The sequence below is a fragment of the Mastomys coucha genome, unplaced genomic scaffold (genome assembly GCF_008632895.1).
Source record: "Mastomys coucha isolate ucsf_1 unplaced genomic scaffold, UCSF_Mcou_1 pScaffold21, whole genome shotgun sequence".
Lineage (NCBI taxonomy): Eukaryota > Metazoa > Chordata > Mammalia > Rodentia > Muridae > Mastomys > Mastomys coucha.
In genome coordinates this window covers 47944130-47968964 of record NW_022196904.1, presented here as the reverse complement: position 1 = coordinate 47968964, position 24835 = coordinate 47944130, and the positions used below count along the sequence as shown (strand labels likewise).

General features: G+C 41.0%; 1 protein-coding gene across 2 annotated transcripts in view; it reads right to left on the bottom strand.

The window, feature by feature from the left end:
• Positions 1-23926, bottom strand: part of Gabrb3 (gamma-aminobutyric acid type A receptor beta3 subunit) — a 233683-nt gene extending 209757 nt beyond the window's left edge. The window contains exons 1-3 of one of the 2 annotated variants that reach the window (XM_031386833.1): positions 23784-23926; positions 22861-22952; positions 22595-22662 (exon numbers count right to left, since the gene is read on the bottom strand). In XM_031386833.1, the coding sequence (XP_031242693.1) occupies positions 22595-22662; positions 22861-22952; positions 23784-23863 (240 nt within the window). In that variant the 5' untranslated portion in view covers positions 23864-23926. Of the gene's footprint in view, positions 1-22594; positions 22663-22860; positions 22953-23077; positions 23283-23783 lie in introns of those variants that run through there. The other variant, XM_031386832.1, reaches the window with a different exon arrangement.
• Positions 23927-24835: the final 909 nt, after the last annotated feature.

Genomic DNA, 24835 nt, shown 5'->3' with positions numbered 1-24835 from the left:
TGGAGGGGAAACTGGGAATGGAGAAATTTGCATGTAAATAAAGAAAATATCTAAAATAAAAAAAAGAAAGAAAGAAAATGTCTTTCAAATGGTTTCTAGACAGGCCAGCTCACAGAAGGATAAGTACTCCTTGATCAAACCAGGGAGCTACATGACAAAATAGTTGTGTCAACTGTTTTTGTTGTAAAAATAAGTATAACAGGCTGATTAGAAAGATATTAACTCTGAATCTGTAGAACCCACATAAAGCTGAGTGCTCCTAAGGAAAGAAGGGAAATAGAAACAGGAGAATTCCTGGAAACATAAGCTGTGGTGATCAATGAGTGGATGTGGTCTTAAACAAGGCAAGGGCTGATACCCAAAGTCATCCTCCGACTTAAACACATGGACAGTTGCACAAAAGGACCACAAGCACACACAAAACTATATGCATTTGGATTTTAAAACCCCTTTGCTTTGTGTTAGGGAATAGAGCTGGCAAGTGTGCTGCCATGTTTGGCACTAAATAAACTACAATCAAGCATCACAGATGACAGAGAATCAAGATTAATAAAAATATGTGTCTGATAATCCAAAGGGTAAAACAGTGAGTGCTATACATAACCCACCTAAGTGGTCCCCTTAAGGCCCATTTAGCAGGTGGGGAATCCTATTAGAAGAGAACATGAATCTTAAGAGGACAACTTACAACTTCAACTTTAATAAACCAACAGTCTTAGTGAGGTTTCTATTGTTCCTATTATTGTCATAAGACACAATGACCAAAACCAACTCAAAGAGGAAAGGGTTCAGGAAAGAGCAGGGAAGCCATGTTGGGAACTCAAGGCAGGAACTGATGCAGAGGCCATGAAAGAGGGATGTGTAGTGACTTGTTCTCATGGCTTGTTCACCTTGCCTTCTTATTGCACTCACAAATGACAACCTAGAGATGGCACCAGCCATAGTGAGCTGGGTCCTTGCACATCAAATGGCAGTCAAAAAAAAAATGCCATGCAAAGTTGCATATTGGTCAATCTTACAGAGGCATTTGCTCAATTAAGATTCCTTCCTTCCAGATGACTCTGGCAGCATGAAGGTGACAAAAAAAACCTGCTACCACATCACTATAATCCCTAACTACATTCTACAATTTATCTTTATAACCACAGAGAAGTGTAGCTTCCATTCTTCATCAAAAGAACTTATTTTTGCAACAGATGGAGACCATTACAGAAAACCACAACCAATGACTATACAGAAAAGAAGTGACTATGTTGGGGTCAGTCTAAATTGACATATCTTCAGCATAGCACCTGTACCTAAGGCTCAGGGAACATCACAGAAGGGGTGTGGAACGACTATAAGAGTCAAAGGAAGTGAAGTGTGACATGAGGCTGTGTCTCATCAAAAGATCAGGAAAGCTACACCCATGAAGTATTAACAGCATGGTTTCCTAGACAATACCTGAACAAGGACAACATCAACTGACACATCAAACTAATACAGAAAGGGGAGAGCTCAGGAGGCCTAAACCCTAGACAAGGCACTATAGGCAATTAAAGAATGCTAAAGGTGGGAAAAATAGGTTTTCCCAGAAAAGACCCTTTCCCCAATTGGTTGTCCAATGCCATATAATCTACCATAAAAACATATGGATACAAGTAACGCTATATGGACTGAACAGTATTTATACATATAAAGAAATAGAATCCAAAATTTTGAGACAGAGCAAGTGGGGGTATGTGGAAGAGGTTGTATAGAGGAGAGAAAAATCAAAGAAATAGCATAATTATATTTTCAGTGCTAATTTTTTGAAAGTTTTTTTAAAAATATGTTTTCATTAAATGTAAATAAGCTACCTTTATAAAGAGGACAGGCTCATTTATAGTCTGATGATTCTATTAAGCTCAAGAAACAATTTTTAAGTGTGCTCTAACAAAGCAAATTTTTTCAAGAGAGTGGTTTCATGAACTGCTCAGCTCATAAATGTTACAGAACTGTCAGAAATGCGAGAAACTGGAGCCCACATGCAACACAAATCCCTGAAAGGAAGCTCCCTGGAACTGTGCCCCAGGGATGAAGTGAAATAATATCCTACACTTTTCCTAACAGCTCATTAGAAGTCAGAACATCAAGAACCAGTTACGTTTTCCAAAGGTCATTTACCTCCAAATGTCATTAGGGTATAATCATATATTCTTTAAGACATTTTTAAAAATGTCGGCATGTGGCATATTTTCAACCTCACTCCCATCCCATACCGTCACCAAAACATTGGAACTAGCATTCAGGAATAATGAGATCTCTCTCTAGATCTTTGAGCACCTTATCTATCTATCTTGTTTGATTTGAAAAGAGGCTCTTGCTGTATGGCACAGACTGGCCTTGGGCTCTTAGTCCTCTTGGAGAGGTGGGTCACACACCAAGATTTAGGTTTCTGTAATCATCCTTGATTATGAAACATTAAAGAACTGCTGCAATTGAAAATCACATACTCTATACTGTTAAGAACTGTCCAAAACTTGTGCTTTTGTAGTTTCCATCTTAGGAAGCAGAGGGGAAAGAATGGTATTGTATGATAAAGCACTCTAGAATTTGTAGGATCTCTCTCTCTTTAACAAAGCACATTTTACAATCACTTTAATCAAATATTAAACATAAAACAATCTTTTTGAACATCAACTGGAAATTTTTCACTGCAGAGATCAAAGCAGGGGGATACACAGGAATGTGTGCACACCAACTGTGGCCAGAAGTACAGAGGTTCCAAGACTCTGGGCTCAAAATCTTGGAAAAGGGCCCAGGAGAGGAGCAGCAATGACTACATTCCCTCTAGACAGGGTTCCTAAGATCTGGATTCTTACCAACCTCATCCACTTCATGTATCGGTGGATGCTTGGTTCCTAATTTTCCTCACACCCCAATATTTTCAAAGCACCTTGGGGAAAAGCTAATGATAAATCTAAGCCATTTTTATGAGGACCTTGTGCCACTGTGTGGTAGCATCCTACGGGTTGAATTTTGGTTGGGGAACAGGACTGGTCCTTCTGCAAGTCTGCGAATAGCCAAGTTAACTTCTTTTCCTGCTGATTGTAGGTTGGTTGGTGTGGTGATTTGAATGAGACTGGCCCCCACATAGGCTCACAGACTTGAACCTTTGGTTCCCAGCTGGCAGAATTGTTTTGGGTAAAGATTAGGTTGCATGGCCCTGTTGGAAGAGGTATATCAATCATCAATCGGGCCAAAAATGTTTCATAATTCTAGGCCATGCCAGTCTCTTTTTTTCTCTGCCTGCTGCTTGCGGATCTGATGTAAACTCTCAACTTCTGCTCCAGTGCCATGCCTGCCTTTTTGCTGCCATGCTCCCTGCCAGGATGGACATGGGGCCACCTTCTGAAATAGTGAGCAAGCCCCAAATTACATGCTTTCTTTCATAAATTGCCTTGGCCGTGGTGTCTCATCACAGCAATACAAAAGTAATTAAGACAGTTTGTTTTTAGAAATAAAAGTGAGGCACATGAATCCTGTTCAATAATACATCTTGAGTTTTATGAGTTGCGTCCCTAATTCACTGGTACTCTGCACAATTGTTACAGATATCTGTCAAGGATGAAATAATACAAATGTATCATTTGTGTGCCTCCATTTGATACAAATATAGGCATTTGGGTGAATTGGTATCCTGCTTCTTCCCAACATGTAAACTGCTGGCAGACCAGCAGTACTTTCTTCTAGGTCAATTCTAACCATGTCTTTACCTAGGAGATAGTCTTGGCCAGTGGAACAAAGGCTCAACGCCACCTTCTAATCAGCTGCACTTTAGTCACCTTGCCTGTCACTCTTTGCTCTCATTAATGAGCCTTTTTGACATGTACATTTTTAATTGGCAAATAAAATTTGTAATATAAAGTAATTCTTGTATCTAGATTCTAACATAGTCCTCAAAAATATCTACACATGCTCACCTCCCTTCTATAAGATGGCATGGTACTCACACAACCTGTGCCAACCTTCCTGAGTACTTTAAATACCTTTTAGATCATTTAACTTATGTAATACAGTATAAAAGATAAAATCATTGTTATGGTACATTGCATATTTTTATATTTTATTTTTGTATTGCTATGCTATTGAATTTTTTATTTTAATTCACATTTGTTTGAACTCATAGATGTAGAGCTTGTAGATAAGAAGACTAACTGTATTTATAGTGTACAACACGGTATTTACACACATACACTGTGAGACAATTAAGTCACAATAGTAAGCATATCTATGATTACCTCATTATCATCTTTACATAAGGACATTTAAGTTAGCGTAACCATCATGCTGTACTACGCTCAGTTCCTAGTTGACAGATTTGTTTTGGGGTTTCCAGATAATTCCTTCTCTGTAATTGAAATATTGTCCCCTTAGATGACTATATGGCTCTGTGTTGACCTCACTCCTTCCTTCTCCGGGTGCTGGATTGAAATGGGCCTATATTGGTTAGTTTGTTTTGGTTTGTTTTTTTGCTCCTGGCCACCTCCTCAATTAAAATGCTAACACTCCTGTTTAAGGTGTGTATTGTTCTTCTTTGCTCTAGAATTTTCTCTAGAAGAAGCTCAATTTTATAGTAACCAAAAACTAGGGGTTCCAGGTCTGAATAAGAACCTCCAAGCTTCCTGCTTTGCCATCTGCTGCTTGGTATGCTGCTGCAAGCATCAGAGGCTGATCAGATGACTACTACCCAGGCCATAGATGTTCCTCCCCAGACTAATGAGCTGGTCCTTATCCCAAATGCCTGGCACTTGACAGTGTGACTTCAGGGACTCCATTCTACTAGGACTCATGCAGTCAGACTGTTAGTGAGCTCAAATCTTGGAAACAACAGGGAAAATAGAGTCACAGCATTGGGTGTACAGAGTCAGAGCATAGGAAACTACAGATGCTTACACTTGAGGACTTCAAATTAGGGAAATGGGAAAGGAATATGTTTCTATATATTATTAAAATTAGTAGGCAAGCCTGTACACATATATATATACATACATACATATATATGTGTATGTATTTATATGAGAAAAGTGGAATGAGATACAATTTTTCTGGGACTAAATGACAATGTGAGGCTCAGCTTGGGTGGGCTACTCAGCAAAACGGGCCCAGACCAGGCCACAAGTTGATACTGGTCCAGAAATAACACCTAGAAACTTGATCAAGGAAAGAATCATATAAAAAGATTTCAACAATTGGTGACAGGATATGAGCAAAGAGCTTGGGGTAACTCTTCTATAAAGACATTTGGTACCCCCAAGTATCATGTTGAAAAGCAGCCAGTGAGTGTGGGTAGAAGAAAGGCCAAAATTACAGATAAAGGGATGAGTCAGCAGTCCTTTATTTTGGTGAGGAAGAGGAGAATCTTAGAGAAAGAGAGGGTGGGATAGGGGACAGAGAAGTAAACATCCAGTGCTCTTAATATTTTGGGAAAAAAGAAATTTGCATTCAACTATCAGGAAAGAGAAGTGGCAAAGAAGGCTTTAAAAAGAAAGAATGTGCTGGCTGTTGAAGACAATGAAGATAAAGTAATGAACTTGTTTCCCGGGAGACGCTTGTAGCAAGAAACACTTTTCTCTAGCATGTAGGTTTGCTATGACATTTCAAGCATTTTTTTTTAACTTCAAGGCTGCTCTATTCAAAGCTGTACATGTCCATGGTTTCAAGAGCAACAGAATCCTGAAACAGTTTCCTTTTGCCTGCAGCTGGAGGCAGGGCCAGGGGCTTAAGGACAAGTTGGACTAAAATTATCCTTCCTTCCTTCTTTCTTTGTTTCTTTCTTTTCTTTCTTGAGCTTAGAGACAAATTGTACTAAAATTATCTTTCTTTTCTTCATTTCTTTTGTTTGTTTGTTTGTTTTGTTGGTGGTGGTTTTGTTGTTGTTTTGGCTTTAGTTTTAGTTTTAGACAGGGTCTCACTCTGGAGCCCAAGATGGCCTTAAACTCATAATCCTCCTGCCTCAATATTAAAAAATCTAGGATTATAGACATGTAGCATTGTGCCTAACTATCAAACAAAAATTTCTGGCAGAGCAAAAGGTTCAGAAAGGATTGGAAACAAAGAGTTCAAAAGACTAGAACAAAGAGAAGTCTAGGAAACAAAATATAGCCTTTGGTCAAAAGGGGGACCTTAATACCCAAATCAAAAAAAAAAAAAGATTAGGTGCTCTTATTCATAACAAAGGGAAGGACTAATGTCTAGGAGGAAAGGAAAAACAGTTAAGTCTAACTCCATCCAAATCCCCTTTCCAATTAAATGTTAATAGCCACTTAGTAATTTTTTACTAAGAGGCATTAGTAAACCAAACTTTGGATCGTATTAAAGGATGTCTGACTTTTTCTTATCTCACTAACTATATAGAAATGTGTCCCTCAAATACTACTTGTGTAGGGAAAGCACATTAATGGGTCATTGAGTAACTCTTCCAAATAATCAGCTGACTATGGCTGGCTCCATGTGACATCACTATGCTCCTAACATATAAAAAGGCACTGCCACTCCCCAGGCCTTTCCCCCAGATAACAGATGTGGTATGGGGTTTCTCTGGTACTACAAAACTCAGCCCTCAGTTTCCCCACATTTTCTCCACCAGCCCAGAGAACTGAAGCTCAGTTGTTGAGATTAAGTCTGTGATTTAGCTGAAATTACAATATCCTGGCAGAACCTGGCTTTCCAAATGAACATAAATAGTTCTGAACCCCAAAGCACAATTTCTGAGAAAATTCTCTTGTGCAAATTTATATGGGTAAATGAACCTTGATACTAATTCATTCCAGATAACAAGTTTAACTTGTATTCTCTATTGCTTATATATTTTAGCATACTAAACATAAAGTTCAGATCAAGTCAATTTAAATATAATTAAGTTGCATGTGATTCATATTTGCCAGTGAGAAAGTGAATTAAAATTATGCTAAAATTATGAACACTTTGAGGACTGAATTTAGTTTGGACTTTAAATCCTATCAGTTTTTGCAGAATATTGTTCTCTTTCTATTCACAAAACAGGAATGTTCTATAATTATGGAACATTCTTACACAATTCAACAGAAATGATAATGGGAAGCTCTTGTCTTAAAAAATCAAAAATCTTAAAAACTGATCTGATTCAGTAACTGTATAGGATAAAATATATTTGAAGGAAATGATTCACAATACAACAATTCACATGGAAGTATATTCATGCAACCTATATATCCAACCACAGACGACTACTCAGGACCGTATTTTATACATAGGCCATTGAGATGGCTCAGTGAGTAGAGGTAATTATTGCCAAGCCTGATGACCTGATTTTTCTATGTAGGACTCACACAGTGAAAGGAGAAACCAACTCTCACAAATTATCCTCTGACTCCCATATACACATCAAGAGGAAAAAATGCAAATAAGTAGATATAATTTAAAAGTAAGTAAATAAGTGAAATATTTAACTCAGGTGTGCAGGAGAATAGTATATATCTCTTAAAATATATGTAATAGTTTCAAATCATCTATAGCACTGAAGCATGATTGATGGTAACCTGGGCATACATATATATGCATTTCATGCATGTAATTATATTTTCTATACATTCAACTTTTTCATTGTAAGACAAAACTCTTTTCTTTTTGGAAAACTATAAAAGATGATTTTTACAAAAGGACTACAACTGTAGGAAGCACTGAAAGTCCTGATGGATAGGCATTTTGTCTATGTTAAACATGTGAGTCCTTGTGAAGAACACAGAATATCTTACAAGAAAAAAGTTCCTGTACCTGACACAGTGCTAAATAATCTAGAAACCTCACATGAGGTTAAGGTTTATCTCAGATCTCAGAAGACTGAGGAAGGAGGATAGAGTATTTAAGGTCAATCTGAGCTACCATAACAAGACTCTGTCCCCAAACCAGGTTTTTTTAAAAAAATGGAATTCATTGTAGCGTTCTGTGTGTTCTTTCCAAACAAACAAACAAACAAACAAACAAAAACAAACATGTGAGCATTGTCTCTGCAAAGTTCCAGTTAAGAGAGAAGTTCTGCCTGCCCTTTGATCTACCCAGTGTCTTTCATGTTTTCCTCCAACTAACAAGCAGCAGGCATGTCACTAAGCCTTATAGCACAGGCTCCTTTGAGGCTGTCACTCTCTTAAAAAGCATGAACCTGAATCAGCTGCCAGAGGACAGCAACAGGGTCACTTCAGTAGCACCCCCAGGGTTCCCCTTTTGTCAATTATGAAATCAAAAAGAACTGAAATAAACAGAATTTATTCATTGTGCCTAGGACAAACTAGTGTGCCTTCTGTAACCATGGTTTGCATCTGTGGATTCCACTGACCATGAAAAGAAAAATACTCAGGAAAAGAAAACCAACTCACCTGTAACCAAACATGCAGGTTTTTCTTCCTGACAGTATCCCCTGAACAATACCGAGTAACAACCATATGCACATCATCTACATTGCATTAAGTACTGTAAGAAATATGGACATGTAACTCCTGCCTGCAGGAGAACTTGGAGTTCTTAGCCAGGTCAGCCTGGATTATATTTAAATAAATACAGCTATATGGGCATTGCTTAAGCATATGGAAGGACATGCACAGGCCACATGCATGTAAGAGAGCATTCTGGAGGAAGGAATTGAGTATCTCCAGATTCTGGAAGCTGCGGGGTTCCTGGAAGGATTCCCTCATGGATAGTAAAAGACAACTGTAATTCTATTTTCTAATTAAGTCTGGCAACACATCCTAATATTCTAAGTAATGAAACAAACAAAAATCCTTTCTGTTACAAGGAGATTTTGCCATCTTTTTTCAATGTTTACTTCATCTGTCACTCCTTAAGTCATTGCTGTGCCCTTTGAGACTTCTGTGGAGGGAATGTGCAGCCTCCCTCTCCGAGTTTGTGGTGGATACCAGGGTCTCCAGACCCTGGTATTTTAAAGGTGTTTGGGTCATAAAGGCACTTCTCATGGTTGAGGTTAACACATCCCCAAACACATACCTTTCTTTTAGACAGGCTCTAACCAGATAGTCCAGGCTTGGCTAGGACTCATAATGCTCCTGCCTCAGGTGAAGAGTGTTGTGCCCTTGTTACATCTTTCTGAGTAAGTGCCTTCTGAAGACATGTCCAAGGGACTCTGGTCCTTCTGCCATGTGATAACTTACCAGCCTCAATCTGTGAACTGGGAAACCCTCACCAGGCACTGAATCTGGCAGCACCCGGATTTCACATCTCAAAGCTGCAGACTGCTTATCTGTGAGAATAAATATTTGTTGTTTAAAGTGTAGTTTGCTTCCCTCTTCACTTTTCCCCAGGTTGCTTTGCAGAATGCTGTAAGTAATGGCTGACTGTATATGGCTCAACTCACCCAGCCCAGCACTGCTATATTCTTCCTCTTTTTCCACTCAGAGTCATTGTAACCATGACCTGCATCTGTTATAAATTGATCAGGATTGACTCCTCCAAGACTCCCAAACTGACTCATCAATGTAAGCTCAGGTGAGCGCGCTCTTCATGAGTCCCTTCAATAACAGTTCTTGTCCATGATATCTCAGCAGTATTGTATCCATGAGGCCATATGGGCAAAGCGTACACAGGAACACTTTATTGTCCATAGACTACAAAACAAGGGCAATCGAAAGCTAGCTTTGTTTGTGTCAATGTTTCAGTCACTCACATATGAGTCAAGTCCCCTTCTAAATCCCAAGTATTCTGGAATGAAGGGAAAAAAAAGGGAAGAGCAAGAGGATACAACTCAGCAGCACAACTGAATTAATATAAGTCATTAAGTCATCAACACTAGGTGACACAACTGAATTAATATCAGTCATTAAGGCATCATCACTAGGTGACTTGACCCGCTTTGAAAGTTAAAACAGGAAAAGTTCACTGCTTTGACTCTTTCCAGCTACTTCTGGTGGTAAGCTAAATAATAATAATAATAATAATAATAATAATAATAATAATAATAATAATAATAGCAAAGGTCCTTTGGTAAGCCTGGAATTCTTCAAATCTGAGCATAAAGCCCAGTTTGGATTCTCTTGCTAAAGCTTCAGTCTGAAGTATTCACATTAGTGACTTTCCCACATATTTACAAAACCAGTCCTGTATACTCTACTTCTCAACTCTCCCAAAGGACTCTCTTGTCCAGTTGATGAAATTCTATTACTATACTTACTATTTCAGGCTATTATTGTGCTCGTTATTGGTTTTGAGTTTTGGTTATAATGGAAAAAAACAAACAAACAAACAAAAAACAAAAAACAAAAGAAAATCTCCACAAAAGTGCTCTGCCCTAAAAACACTCGCACTATTGTGATAATTCACACAGGAAACAGTTCTCTAACATGTGAGACAGACTGCAAGGCCCTCCCGCTGGTTAAGTGACCAGGGTTATTATAAGCACTATAGGATGGCAAGTTCCCAGCCTTCTAGCCGAACATTATTGTATAATCAAGTTTGGATTGCAGCAAAGGTGGGTATATAGCAGGAAATTAGATGTTGGTTAATAGATGCTTGGTTTCCTGTCCCCCTTTGGAGAATTTCTCTTCTGGGGATGTGAGAGAAGAAAAGAGAACCCTTTTCTGTCATTTTGAAATAAAGAAGGATGAAAGAAGGTAAAGTCATCATTGCTTCTCTAAGTAAGAGGTAACTTACCTCCTGGTCAGCCACAGAGAAGCCGTGCTGGACATACGCCACCTTCGCTGGCCCTTCCCCCTTTATTCCAGTAAGTTAAGCAGTGCCTGTGAGCTGCACCCACCCAGGCTTTCAGAGAGCTGTTCATTCCCAATCTATGCTAATTCTATTAAACTTAGAAAAAGAGATGTTTGCCTCTTTGAATGCCTGAACTTTGCAAGAGCAGCAAGAGCATCAGAGAGATTTGCAGACTGAGGGGAGCTTTCGGAGCACACAGGGGTTACCACTGCAGACCAATGTTGGAGTGTCACATGGAGAAACTGCACAGCTTCTCAGCGTACACCACAACCCGTTATCACAAGGGCTTTGCATATGAGGAGAAAACAAAGAAAGGCGCAACACTTTGAAGTGTTTAATTTGTTATGATTTCAGTGGAGTCAATAACAGCTTCCAAATGGGAGCCACATCATGCACTGATTTACATAATCTTAAATAGGTAGAGTCTGAGTTACATAAGAATTTGAACATCTGAATTTCTCCTTTTGCAGAATTAAATAACTTACAAAAGTCAACAACTTCACCTATGCTTTGCATATATTGCAGGGAAGCCAACATCTTCATCCTTACCCTCTACAGTTTACAAGCTTGGATTTTATGCATGTAAAATTCATTTGTATTGAGATCAGGCATTAAGAGAAATTAGAACATGGCAAAATGTTGGAGTTTTACAGTTGATACGATATACAAATGTTATCTTGTAATTATATTCTTACATCTGGGGACCCAGAACCTTACACATCCTAGATGGTTTTTGCCTCTCAACTATCTTCTTTAAATGCAGTCTCTTCATCCTGCATTTGGTTAAATACATAAAGGGCAAACATATGTCCTCTTCTCCTTGATTTATATTTGTAAACTCCATGCAAAAATTTATGAAGTTAACAAAATACCACAAAAAAAAAAAAAAAAAAAAAAAGATTGAGCCAGGCAGTGGTGGTGCATGCCTTTAATCCCAGAGGCAGGCAGATTTTCGAGTTTGAGACCAACATGGTCTACAGAGTGAATTCCAGGACAGCCAGGGCTACACAGAGAAACCCTGTCTCAATCCTCCCACAAAAAGAAAACGTCACAAAATATTCAAAAGGAAACATTAAATATATGTTGATTCTTAATTCTGAATATAGATAATTTTGATAACCTGCAAATTTAGCTATCTTAGAATAATAACAGAAAGATGTTTTGACTACAGGAGATACATCCAGAGTCCACTTGAAGATAGATGTACAACAAAGCCAGATACCTGTTTCCTGGTTGCTAAGGCAATGTGGCTCACAGCCCTCCCTCCAAGATCTCCTCATCACAAATGGCTAGGACTAAACTGGCATAAACCCTTTTCCTCCTAAGTTGCTTCTTCTCAGGTATTTGTTCACAGAAATAAGAAAAGTAATAAAAAAGCCATAAAGGAAGGATTTGTCCAAGTTCTCACAAAACACTCTGTGACCTAAATGTTCTGACAGCTAACTTTTTCCACAGCAGAAGTGTTCTTGCAAGTTAAGACTCCAATGGCCTCTATGGGGTAACTTCCTCATGATGTGGTGAAAATTATCCATGCAATTAAACTTTCATTTTATAAGGTAAATTCTCAAGTGTGGGTACACAATTATCAATCATAAAATAAACTTATGCAATATGATATAATGGTAAGTAAGGCAAACCATAGGAAAAAGATAGTTGCACAGATAGATGTTGGATATATAAACATAGATAGAGAGATAGATGCTACAAAATAGACACAAATTGGAAGATAGATAGAAGCTGGATAGATGGATAACAGGTAAAAAGATAGACACTTGATATACAACAGATAAGAAGACAATAGATAGATAGATAGATAGATAGATAGATAGATAGATAGATAGATAGATAGATACATAGATACATAGATACATAGATACATAGAGATAGATAGATAGATAGATAGATAGATAGATAGATAGATAGATAGATAGATAGATGGGAAGATAGATATGCAGATGAGTGTTCTCTTTTCAAATCAAGAATCCTGACAGAGAAAGGGGAAAGAGAGGAAGAATGTTACATCTACACAAATACACAAATATGTGTGAAGATCAGAGGTTGACACAAAGTGGCTTCCTTTACTTCTCTCACCTTTAGCTTCTTAAACAATTTCTTCTGGAACTTAGAGCTCATCAATTAGCTTAGGCTAGCTGTCCACTGAGCCAAGGATCAATGGACAGGGACCTCCCTGTCTCCAATACCCCTCCTCTCTCCCTCCTGCCCTCACCAACACTGGAGTTACAGATATATTTGAGCACTTCTGGCTTTTACATGAGTGCTAGGGTGAGAATGCAGCCAGTTCCTTACTTATAGAGCCATTCCCCCACCACGAATCCGCCTCCTTTCTTGTGAGCACGAGCATATTAATATGTGCAGTGGGGTTGGGTGTGCATGCATATGTATGGGGGAATGTGGTGTTTGCATGTGAGTGTGACTACAAGAACATATTGTACACGGGCAGATGCCAAAGAAATGCCATTAGGTAGGTATTTTCTGCTACTGGCCTTGTTGCCCTGAGACAGGGCCTCTCAATGACCAGGAAGCTTTTTGTTTCAGCTAGCTTGGTCGCCAGTGAGCTCTCAAGATCCATCTGTCTTCACCCTTTCATACCGAATAACAGGCCTGTGCAGTGGATAACAGGTATGTTCACTTGTGTGCAGAGGACTTACAGATCCTCAGGATTACAGAGCAAGTGTTCCTGCTTAGTAAGGCCACTCCACGGGCTCCAGTCTTAAGCCAGTTTTCTGTGCTTACAAGTAGCAAAAAACAAAAAACGATTACAGTTGAAATGTTTGACTCATGAGATTTCTGGATCTACTTTGACTTACTCACCCCCACACACCAGGTTTTGGTAACCCTTGAGTCACACATTTGTCCCCCCAAGGGTCTTGCCAGCTACGTCAAGCAATATTACCCTCCTATGGTAGTACTATGGCTTATGGAAAAGTCGAGAAACATATCTGTGCTGTGAGCTACTACCACTGACTCTTCACGAACGTGTATATGAAACTTAACAGAACTACACAAAAGTGGTCACCTCGTGGAGGCAGGGGTTTTCTGTTTGTTTGTTTTAATTGTTCTCTCAGGGGCATGTTTAAAATTGCTAGAAAGTTTTATCCACATAGAATTTTATTTTATGCAAAAATAACATAGCTTATAATATGGAGTCTTAGTCCATAACAGAACATCTGAGCCTTGGTAAGTTATAAAGACAATGAATTTGTTTCCTACTATTGGAGAAGGCTAGGAAGTCAAAGGTCAAGACACCTGCAAAAGTCCTCTTGCTATATCATTCCATAGAGGGCAGAAGGGGTCAAACTCACCCTTTTATGAGAAATCCAGTACCATGGCATTTATATTGATCACTGCTTAAAGGTGTCACATTTCAACACTATTGCACTGGTACTAAGCTCACACACACCTGCACTCTGGGAATACTTGAAAACAGGAGCATGTACAACATGAGCTCATTGGAAAAACATAAATGTCAGAAAGTCTGGGTATGAAGTATAACATGTTCAGGGGACCTTCCTATGTGATGCAACATTGACATCTGCCTGTCCCTCTTCATAATGTATCCCCCCATTGTCATCCCCAATAATGTATCTCCAGGGTTCTATTAATTCTCTCCAGAAAGCAGGCCAAGGCAGCAGCCACGGTGAGCCATATTTTGTTCTCAGCCCTAGTCTGTTAGACTAGGGCTACAGCTCAACATAGAGTATTTGCCTTGTATGAAATGGGGTCTGTGTTCTATCCCTAGCCCCTCCACTACTACAGTAATAATGTGTGGTTGGCACAGAAGCCTTTTGAGCCTTTTTCAATACATTCATCCTTGCCACCTTACAAGTTATGCTTCTAGCACTCTGAAGAAAAAAACAGAGGCTTAAAATTAACCATCTTCCCCTGGGCATGAATGTCTGTTACTGTGAAACAAAATGCTGTTTTGTTTTGTTTTGTTTTGTTTTGTTTCTAATTGGCCTATGGGAAACAATACTTAGGTTTGTGTACAGAAAATATCACCTATAACTATCAATGATAACATGATTCCCTTTTATGTAAAATCTTTGCAAAATGTATAGCCCCTGATTTCTTTTGTATTAACAGCAAGAATGACAGTGGTATACATATATATGCATGTATATACATATATATATATACATATATATATATACACATGTGTATATATATATATCTGTGTGTGTATAATTGTGTTTGACAACTATGTAGAAAGTATTTGTTAATTTAAGTATTCGTTAATCATTTCAACATCACATTTTATTTAAAGTTTAATTTTTGAGTAAGAAGTAGATGAAGGAAAACATGATGATGTAATCAATGGAATCTATATCTACTTTCAAAATGAATAAAGAAGCACAAATTAGGGCTTGTGAATAGGTGTAGTTTTATTCACATCTTAATTTTATTCTTACTCATCTGAATGTAAGAATTACTCAAGCTGAAACTTTGATTGTTTACAATGTGGCTGTGTGGTGTTTAAGTTTCCTGGCAAAATACAAAGACATACAATAGCTAGCACTTAGTGATGGATTGATTCTACGTCATGACACAATCTTCGAGAAAACTACAAATAAGGCAAACCTTCACCCTAGGCTCGAGAAGCAAAGCTCCACTCTGGTTTAAATTGATGGTACAGCAGATCTCCAAGAGACTGGACCTGTCTTTGTCCTTCCAGATTTTGAAGACAGATAATTATCTTAATAGCTAACAAAAATGGTCTTAGAGCACACAGCCCCATCAAGCGACTGAAAGCTACCTCATCTCTGGGTAGTACTACTAGGAGGGAAGGGAAAGAGCGGCCCAAGGAGTCTCTATAAAAAGCACAATTTCAGCTCTTCAACTGCCTGGAAAGGCTCATGTGCTTTCTAAGCAGAGACAAAATTCTGTGTCAAAACACAGTGATTGGTTTAGAATTACCCACACCAACCCTGACACAGGCTGAATTTTGTGGGGCAAGTACAAGCTTTTACTCTTCTTTCTGCTTTGAAATCAGCATAAAAGCTCCCTAGTGACAGAGGTAGCAGCTACAGAAGATTTTATTTGCAGCTTATGATAGTATATGGAGTACAATTATACACATCCTGACTGAATTATGTCTCCTGAAGTAAAAAAAAAAAAAAAAAATTGCATACATATTTGTCTGGAAGATTCTTCACAGGTGCCCGTGTTTTATGTTATAAAAGTATCTTCTTGAAAATGTTTAGACCCACTCATTCGCTTGTATATACATTCATCTGTTTGCTTTCGTTCATACCTTTTTTAAAAAGGCAAATATCTAATAGGCACCTCTCAAGCAGCAGGCAAAAGCCAAGCACTACCCCACAGTATTCACAGTATTCACAGACACAGGCCTCCCTCACAAGGTCTACTGGGGGATTAATGGGGGAAACTGCATAAGTGAGACAACCAAATAAAATTTAAGACTGTGATAAATGTCAGAAAGAATACGATCTATTAGGTATGTAGGAGGGGAGAACCTAGCTTAGGGTGTCAATCCTACTGACCCCTGCACAGAGCATGGGTGTCACACTCTAGTTAAGTGAGTTGGGAAGGCCACTGAAGCAAACCCTGGCCCCAGCCTTGCTGCTCAGTACATTTGTGATGGTTTGCCCTGGAAACATTTTCTTCTCTGAACTTTTAATATTTTGCCAGGCTGCTTGACACTTTTGAAAACCAATGTGATGTAATATTTGAAGGATGTAAAATAAGTAAATAGGAAAACTGCACAGTGATGTGGCTCTTTTGCACTTCAAAAGGTTTCAACTGCTCCATGTGCTTCAGTTACCTCTAAATACAGTGACAGGTGCACATTATAAAACACAGACCCACCAGGCAGTGGTGGCGCACACCTTTAATCCCAGTACTTGGGAGGCAGAGGCAGGCGAATTTCTGAGTTCAAGGCCAGCCTGGTCTATAGAGTGAGTTCCAGGACAGCCAGGGCCATACAGAGAAATCCTGTCTCAAAAAAAAAAAACAAAAAACAAAAAACAAAAAAAGAACAAAAAACCACAGACCCATGTGACAAAAGGGAGAGGCTCTGTTTCCTATGCTGCCACATTGACCAGATAATGGTAAATGACAAGTACTGGATCCAAATCACTTGACATGTGAAAATCACAGTCTACAAACTGACATAAGCTTTCTTTTCTTTTCTCAGAGTCACATACACTGGCCCCCTGCAACCCATATTTTTTAGCTCCTGCATGCATTCATTTGAAGGGACTACCCTCCCTCTTTATGTCTGTGCTATTCTTCCTTTAAACAAGCACACATTTTGACAAAGAGTACAGACAGCAGCAGCTACTTATCCAACTGCTTTCCTTTCCTGTCATCTAAGAAAGCATGAGCAGAGGGTTTGCTTTTGGAGGCTGAAGACAGAAACTTGTCATAATGTTCAACAAACTGAATCTCAGTGAATTTCCTTCCAGATATAACTGTCCATTAATCGTGCATCAGTTAAAACTAAATATTTACATGCAAGGCACCATAAGAAACCCTGAGAAGGCTCAAGAAGAAAGCCATTCAAAACAAGAAAATGAGGGGAAGATCCACTTTTATAAGAAGCTCTAACAATACGAGCTTTACAAGCTCCCTAGAGGGAAAGACAAAAAGCATTCGCCTAGAGCTCCCTATACCATCCGTGCTAATATTAAACACAAGCTTCTCTTCATAAAGAGGGTTATGTAAGGGGCTTCTGTAATCTATTTCCTCAGTTCATTTATGCTTTCTTATAAGTGCCTGCCATTGATGTACTCTCATGACTTAGGCATGAAACATACTGGCAGTGAAAAGTATTGTTCTCAATGAACACCCAGACCTCTATGAGCAGCAACCTAGAATCAAACAGGGACATACTCTGTGGACCTTCCCGAGAATGCCTTCCTGATAAGCAGCTTTCTAACCCCCAACTGGGTCAGCAAAACATTCTTTCCCTGGCTGAGTCATACCCAGCTTTCTTCTGCACTGAGAACACTAGCACATTCTCACCTTTGAACTGCTTGTAGCAATTCTTATACAGCTCTAAATGTGATCTACACCTGTAGTGAAGGAACGGGGGACAGACCTGATATGGATAGCACAAGTGTTTTGACTACAGTTTTCTTTGCAGGGCCCTCCATGATCCAGTGTTGGCATCCATCTGTGCACTGGAAACCTGGGGTCAGTGGGTCACCTGAGACCAGAGTTCAGAGTTAGGAGTGAAACCATAGCTGCTAGGCCTAGATTCTTTCTAAGTACCCTAAAAATCTTCTGGGATTTAGCCTCCTGCCTGCAAATCAGCAGAGTGCAAGATTGTACTAGGAAGGTGCTCAATCAGCAATCATCAACAACAATGCAACTCTGAAGTCAGAGAAAGGATGTTAGACAATTCCCCAAACCCTCCATCCTACCTTACTCTAGCCAGAATAGGTCTGCTTTTTCTTCTCTCATCTGGAAAAAATAAAAGCCAAGAAAAAACGAACTAATAGTATATGAAACATGTATTGTGACCTGAGAATGAGCGTGTGTGAGCATAATGTATGAACACTTGTATATGAACATGTGTGAGTGTGTGAACATCAGGTGTGAGCTAGCCGTTGTATCACTCAAATTCTCCTATGTTGCTTTGTAACATGAGTGACAAGACCACAGTAATAGAGTCCCAAGCTAACACAGTGCCCATGGGTGCTGCCTAACTCCAATAAGGAAAAGGCATTGGGACGATAGCTCATAGGTGTGTGAAAGCAGAAAAGAAAAAAATGATCCTGTATCCACATTTTCATTAGGATTGAATTAATTTTTAAAGGATAACAGAGTTCTAGTTAAATCATAGAAGTAGTATTAGAACTTCTAATTCAGATCCTATGTTCCCAGTACTTCATAGTGAATAAGAATGAAGTTGACACGATAAGCTAACAAATTAATGCCCATTTTAATAAAACTCATGTCAAATTGAGTACATTTTATTTTTTAGCAGTACCTTATACTTTCTATATTTCAACCATTTATTCATCTGTCCACCTATCTAGCCTGAATGCTTCTTACACAAAGACCACTAACAAGCACCAAAACAACAGCACAAACATGATAATTCTGGGACAGAGTATTCTCACACATATACAATCTCTCAGAAATCCATATGCTAAATCTCAATAATTATATTACAGTGTCTAATTTTAAGGATACTTGAAATGTTAAAGCAAAGGTAAGAGAAACAAAACAAGTAATATCAAAGAAAATGATGTCCACGTCTCACTGTCAGGGACCAGGGAAAGAAAAGCTGAATGACAATAATGAATAAATAAAAAGTAGTATCTCTCCAGTAAGCATGAATAAAGTTGTGGCACAAAGCAATTCTATGGATTAAAGTAACCAAATCCACTCCTAATTACTTGCACAAAACACCAAAAAGAGAAATGAGATAACACATCCACACATGTGATTTGTATAATTGTTTGTCTGAGACCAGAGGCTCTTTGGGGGCATCTACACATTTTCCAGCAGGTACAGACAGCGCTTTACACTTGCTTAAAGAGAAAAACACAGCGTCGCCACTGTGCAGCAATGGTCCCCAAAACTCATAAACAAGCACATTTTCATCTTTCCGACGTAGCAACATATGTGATTCTATATACTCTAATTCAAAGTACATGTATACTTTTTGATTTCATGAAATGTATGTTTTCAGAACTATGTCTATGACACTGCTGAGGCAGCTCAGTGTAAGGGTGTTTATCTAGCAGACACACACTCCTGAGTCTAATTCCCAGCACTGCAAACAAATGCTAGTGTGTACATGTGTGTATGTATACATAGGACTGTGCTTAAGTGTATATATGTATATATGTGCATATGTGTGTTTCGGTCTAAATGTGTGTATGTATATGTGCATGTATTATGTGGGTGAGAACTTCAGAAAAATTTACAACAAATATATGACTTTTCATGGTCATTTATCACAGTATTTTTAATTCTGCCATCTTTATTTCTCAATTTTGCTCTTCTGTCTAAATTTAAATTGTTACCAAAATACTCTTTTTAAAGCACTTTAAATCTTGTCAGCTTACGGACTCCTATCTTCTAGAAATTACCTTGTAAAATCTCAGGCACAAGGTAGAAGGGACTAGGCAGCTTGTGTGTCTTCTGCTTTTTAAGTTGCATTTCTCTGCTTATAAGCACAACTCTGACCCGGCCATGCAGTCCTATGTACCTTTGCCATTTTCTTCCCCAACCCAGAACATTCTCTACTGGTGATACTAGCCAGTATCCATGTCCATCCAGGTTAATTCTAATTTCTTTCATGAAGCTTTCCACATCAAAAACATTTCTCTCCACCTTCTCGCCCCACCCCTCTGTCTTTTTCTCTCTCTCGCTCCCTCTCTTTACCCTGTATGTCAATCATCTACTCTAGTGGTGCTTACCATGTCCTAGTTTTTGAGTGCCATTGTTACTTCCAATAGTTATAACACTCTTAAAACAAGACTATACTCATTATTTACTGATTGTTTCTTTACTCGTAATTTATAGTATTTGGTTTTGTGCCGCAGTCAAGCAATCTCTTAACTGAATAAATTACTTCCAAAAAAAAAAAATGGCTGCATGAAGGCTGAAACCTTGAATTCACATATTCTCAGCCGTTTCCAGCCAACGGTGACAGCTAAAATAATAACCGCATTGAGGTTCTTTTGATAATGGGTCATGTGTCATAACTCTTCTGTCCATGTGTGTTCTACAGTACAATGCTGGCCAATCTGCTTCCGTAGGGAAGATGACACTTTACCTGGCTGCCAATCATGTCTGTCCAAAAGCCTTTGGTCCCAATGCTACTAAGCTCTAATTTTTATTCAAAATAAGTTATATCTCCAAAGCCAGAAAAAAGTACTCCCATAAGAAAACAAAAAGAGGAAGCCTAAGAGAACAAACTGTGGTTATGTTGTGTACAGTTACTGTTATACACTTTAACGTTTTTCTATATTGAAACATATACCTTCAGTTCATCAATCAGTAAGTCTAAAGGCAGAACACCTCCACTCATGGACTATGAATGAAGACATGTATCCACATGCAAAATCCTATAAAATCACAACATAAAATCAGCATAAAATCACAACAGCAGGACAATGAAATAATAAAATGTACCATGGTCTACACTACCATTCTCCCCTCATTCTTCTGATCTTTTAATACTGTGTGTTCTTAAAGTGCCATTCAATACACTTGGATTCTGTTTGACATACAGTGATATTTAACATAGAGATGCACTAAACATACACATAATTAGTTTTCTCAAGAGATCTTGGAATTCCCTACTGAAATTGTTTTGACAGTGGATCAAGAATAAATGAAATTGCTTCCCCCGGGCCATAAAACACACCTTTTGGACAAAAGTATGTTTTAAAGCTACAAATAAGTTCAATGTGCATAATGTTTATTTTCAGTGTTCACTAATGTCGTGTCCTTCTTGCAATTCTATGTTTCATGTTGCGTTACCTGGATAGTGTGGAAAAAAAGAACAGTTTAAAAATAAGAACAAAAACAAACAAACAAACAACATTGTTGCTTCTTTTTTTTTAAGGTGCTGGAGACCACTACTGTTTATCAAAGTTAGGACTTGGTGAGTATTAGGTAAGTATGTGCTGTATTCCTGACTGAGAAGTCCAGCCCCTCATGTTGTAATTAATTCTTTTATGATAATAAGTTTGGTGAAATATACTTTTCCTATAAACCCCTAAATAGCATTTATTTAAACATAAACCTTATAATGTTTAAAGAAAATTATTCTCATTTATTTGTACATATTATAGCTCTATAATTTACGGGAAAGTTTCTCAAAATATCGTGCACAAAACACCTGTTTTAAAATAACTTGAATTGCTATCCTCCTTAAGTGTGAATACCTAGGTCTCCACTCTAGCTCAACTCTGTCAGAACTCCTTGGACTGAGGCACTAGAGAAAGCAAGTTTGCCCATGTGATTCCAATGTACACTATGTTAATAAGAAAAACATACCAACTCATATTCTCAGCATTGTTTGCTCAAAAGAAAAGTTGCCAAGTGATTGCTCTAGAAAAATATTGTCTCCAAACACCCATTCTTAGAATTTCTACAGTGCCACTTTAACAGAAAAATCAAACCTGTTTCCTAAAGTCAAGGTATCACTTAGCTACTTATTTTCTGGCGCATTAAGGGGGGAGGGGGAGCACCATTTCCGCATCTAGGGCTACTGACCTCCTCTTTCCACAAGTCAGAATACTGACTTTTGTCAGCATATGCATAAACCTTGACACTGGAACACCAACCTTCCAGAGCCCTGGCAAGGCCTCCCTTCAGAGCGCGGGGCAGGGATCCGTCAGCACCTAGGACAGCGCCCGGCGGAGGAAGCCGGGCCTCTGAACAGGGGCTGAGGCTGGGAAACCCATCAAAGAAGCCTCTAGACACAGACTACAGCCACTTGCTCTTCTCTCCTGCCATTTGCAGCTCTTTCCAAATGACAACAAAGGAAATCCTAAACACCTTTCACCTGGGGATGCAAGCCGCCCCCACACCCAGTCTCTCTTCACAGTGCTCAGCGCCTGTTGCTAAGGGAAAGGAGAAGGCACGCTGGAAGCCTCACGACCAGATGACAGCTCTCCTGAAATGCCTGTGTGCATCGGGTGGCGCTGAGGACCGGGACTCTGGGCCAGTCTAGGACCCCGCGACAGGCCCGGCACCCACGAGCGTGCAGGGAGCGGGGCGGGCAGGAGCCCAGCGCCAGAGCGCGCGGCTTCCCCTGCGGGCCAGGAAGCCCAGGCCGGTTCGGGCCTCCAGCCCAACAGGGGAGATATGTATGGGCCCAGGCGGCCGGGTAGGGCCTGGGACGGCTTGGGGAAGCGCAGGCACTCACCATGTTGACTTCAGAAACCATGTCGATGCTGGCGATGTCGATGTTCATCCCCACGCAGACTGGGGGACCTGCGGGAAGCGCAGCACACCGTGATCAGCCAGGCTCCAGCAGGGGGTACGGGTGGCTCTGAGGATGGGGGGGTTCGCAAAAGACCACCCACCCCACCCCGCTGCAGCTCCGCGGAGGCCGCCCCCGCCTCCCTCTCCACCCAGACCGCCAACACCGCGGATCGCGGTTCCCGCAGCGGTCGCGCGCATCCCACTTACCCCCGAAGTCGGGTCTCAGGCGAATGTCGTAGCCTTTCAACAGCTTGTCGACCGTCTCCTTCACAAAGGACATGTTCCCGGGGTCGTTTACGCTGAAGGAGGGGCACATGGCACAGAGAACAGGGTCAGGCAGCGGCTCACCCGCCAGCGACCGGCGCGCACACAGCGCGCCAGCCCGCGCCCGGCCCGCTTCCCGTCAACCCACCAGCGACCCTACCTCTGGGCGCAGCAAACCACCGCCACCAGCACCGGGGCCGAGAAGATGCCAAAAAGCCTTCCTCCCGCAAAGCCCCACATCCCTTCGCCGCGCCCCGGCACGGGGGAGGGGGCGCCCCGCCGCCGTCGCGACCCGCAGCCGGGGCTGCTGCTGCTGCTGCCGCCACCGCCGCCGCGCTGGCCCGGAGCGGAGGAGGCGGAGGGGGAGGGGGAGGAGAGCAGGGGGGAGGAGCGGGCCGGGAAGGAGGAGCCCTGGCGCGGGAGCGCTGGGCGGGCGGAGGCGGGGGCGGAGCCGGACAAGAACAGCACCCGCCCCCTATGGGTCTACGGTCGCTCCGGGGCTCCTGCGCCCTCCCCAGCCGCGGTAGCGGCCGCACCGGACTCCGGGGGAGGGGCTTGCGTGCGGCCGCAGGTCCGCGCTGAACACTGCGGGCGAGGGCCACGACAGCGTGGCGCCTTGCAGGGCGGGGGATGGGCCACGGAGCCAAGATCTCAGAGCTTGCCATGGCCGGGCGCAGGATGGGGCCCGGAGTGCAACGAACAGGCACTGGAGACATAGGAAGTGCTCCTCATCCCTCGCCCTATCCCACCCTCCACCTTCAACCCCGCCCTGCTCAGTGGGAGAGCCAGTGGGCACCACACCGAACCTTGGCCCTCTGCCTGGTCCGGATCCAAGCTGCAGAGCTCTGAGGTAGCCCCATCCTCACCTGCTGGGCTCAGATCCTCGGGTCCCCAGGGTCCAGGAAAGCCAGATTGGCAGCAGCAGGGCCTGGAGCCCGGAGCACATGGCGCTGCTCCTCTAGCCTAACCTGAGTGGGAACTGCTCCACTCTACCGTCACTGAGCTAGGAACCAACGGCGACGTGGGGATCCCCGCCTCCCCCCACCCCGCCCCTACCCCCACCCGCGGGCTTTCCCGCCTGACCCATCATCTTCCAGCCCCTTGCATGGCGGCAAGATTTTCTTATTTATCAAATATGTCTATGAAAAGCAGTCTCCTTAAACTGTGCCTCTCCGGCACAACCAAGTGAGTGCTGAATCCTTCCTGCTCACATAAACGCATTCATAATGATCCCCAAAGAGAAATCTTGTCGATAAACGGCAATCCAAGCCACACTTAAGAGACCCTAGCCTGTCATTACAAAAATGAGAAATAATGCGCCTTTTCTGGTGCAGACCAGAAACATCCACCCTTATTTTAAAGTAAATATCTTTCTTTTCCTTGTGTCAGGACCTCCATCCTTTAGTGGTCATTAGAAAACTGTTGGAACCATTGGTCGAAAACAAGCACCAATGCTTGGTACACACTCTCATTTTCTATCGCCACTGTTCACTCGCTGGTGCACATCCCACCTGTACCACCGTTAGAGTCCACCCACTGGTGCTTGCCCCACCCTGTACTTCACTATTGTACACCCAAGGAGTGCCTCTCTCCTGTGGACACGGGTTGCCTGTTTTTCTATAGTTACACCATGCGACTATAGTCAAACAGGGAACCCCGGAGATCAACTCCGCTTCTAATTTCTTTGGACTAGTTCAGGAGTCCAGGATGTGATGAGTGCTTAGTAATACATGATTACTTTCCAGTATTGACTCGGGCTTTTCCTCCCTACATCTTTTTTTTTTTTTTCTGTTACCAGATTAATGTAGATAAATATCTAAATCTAGATTTTTATTCTCAAGCTGGCATGTTTTTGTGCATTAATTTTAAATATCCTTTGCTTTTCTGAAAATCAGCAGTTTTATTTTTAGAACTGTAG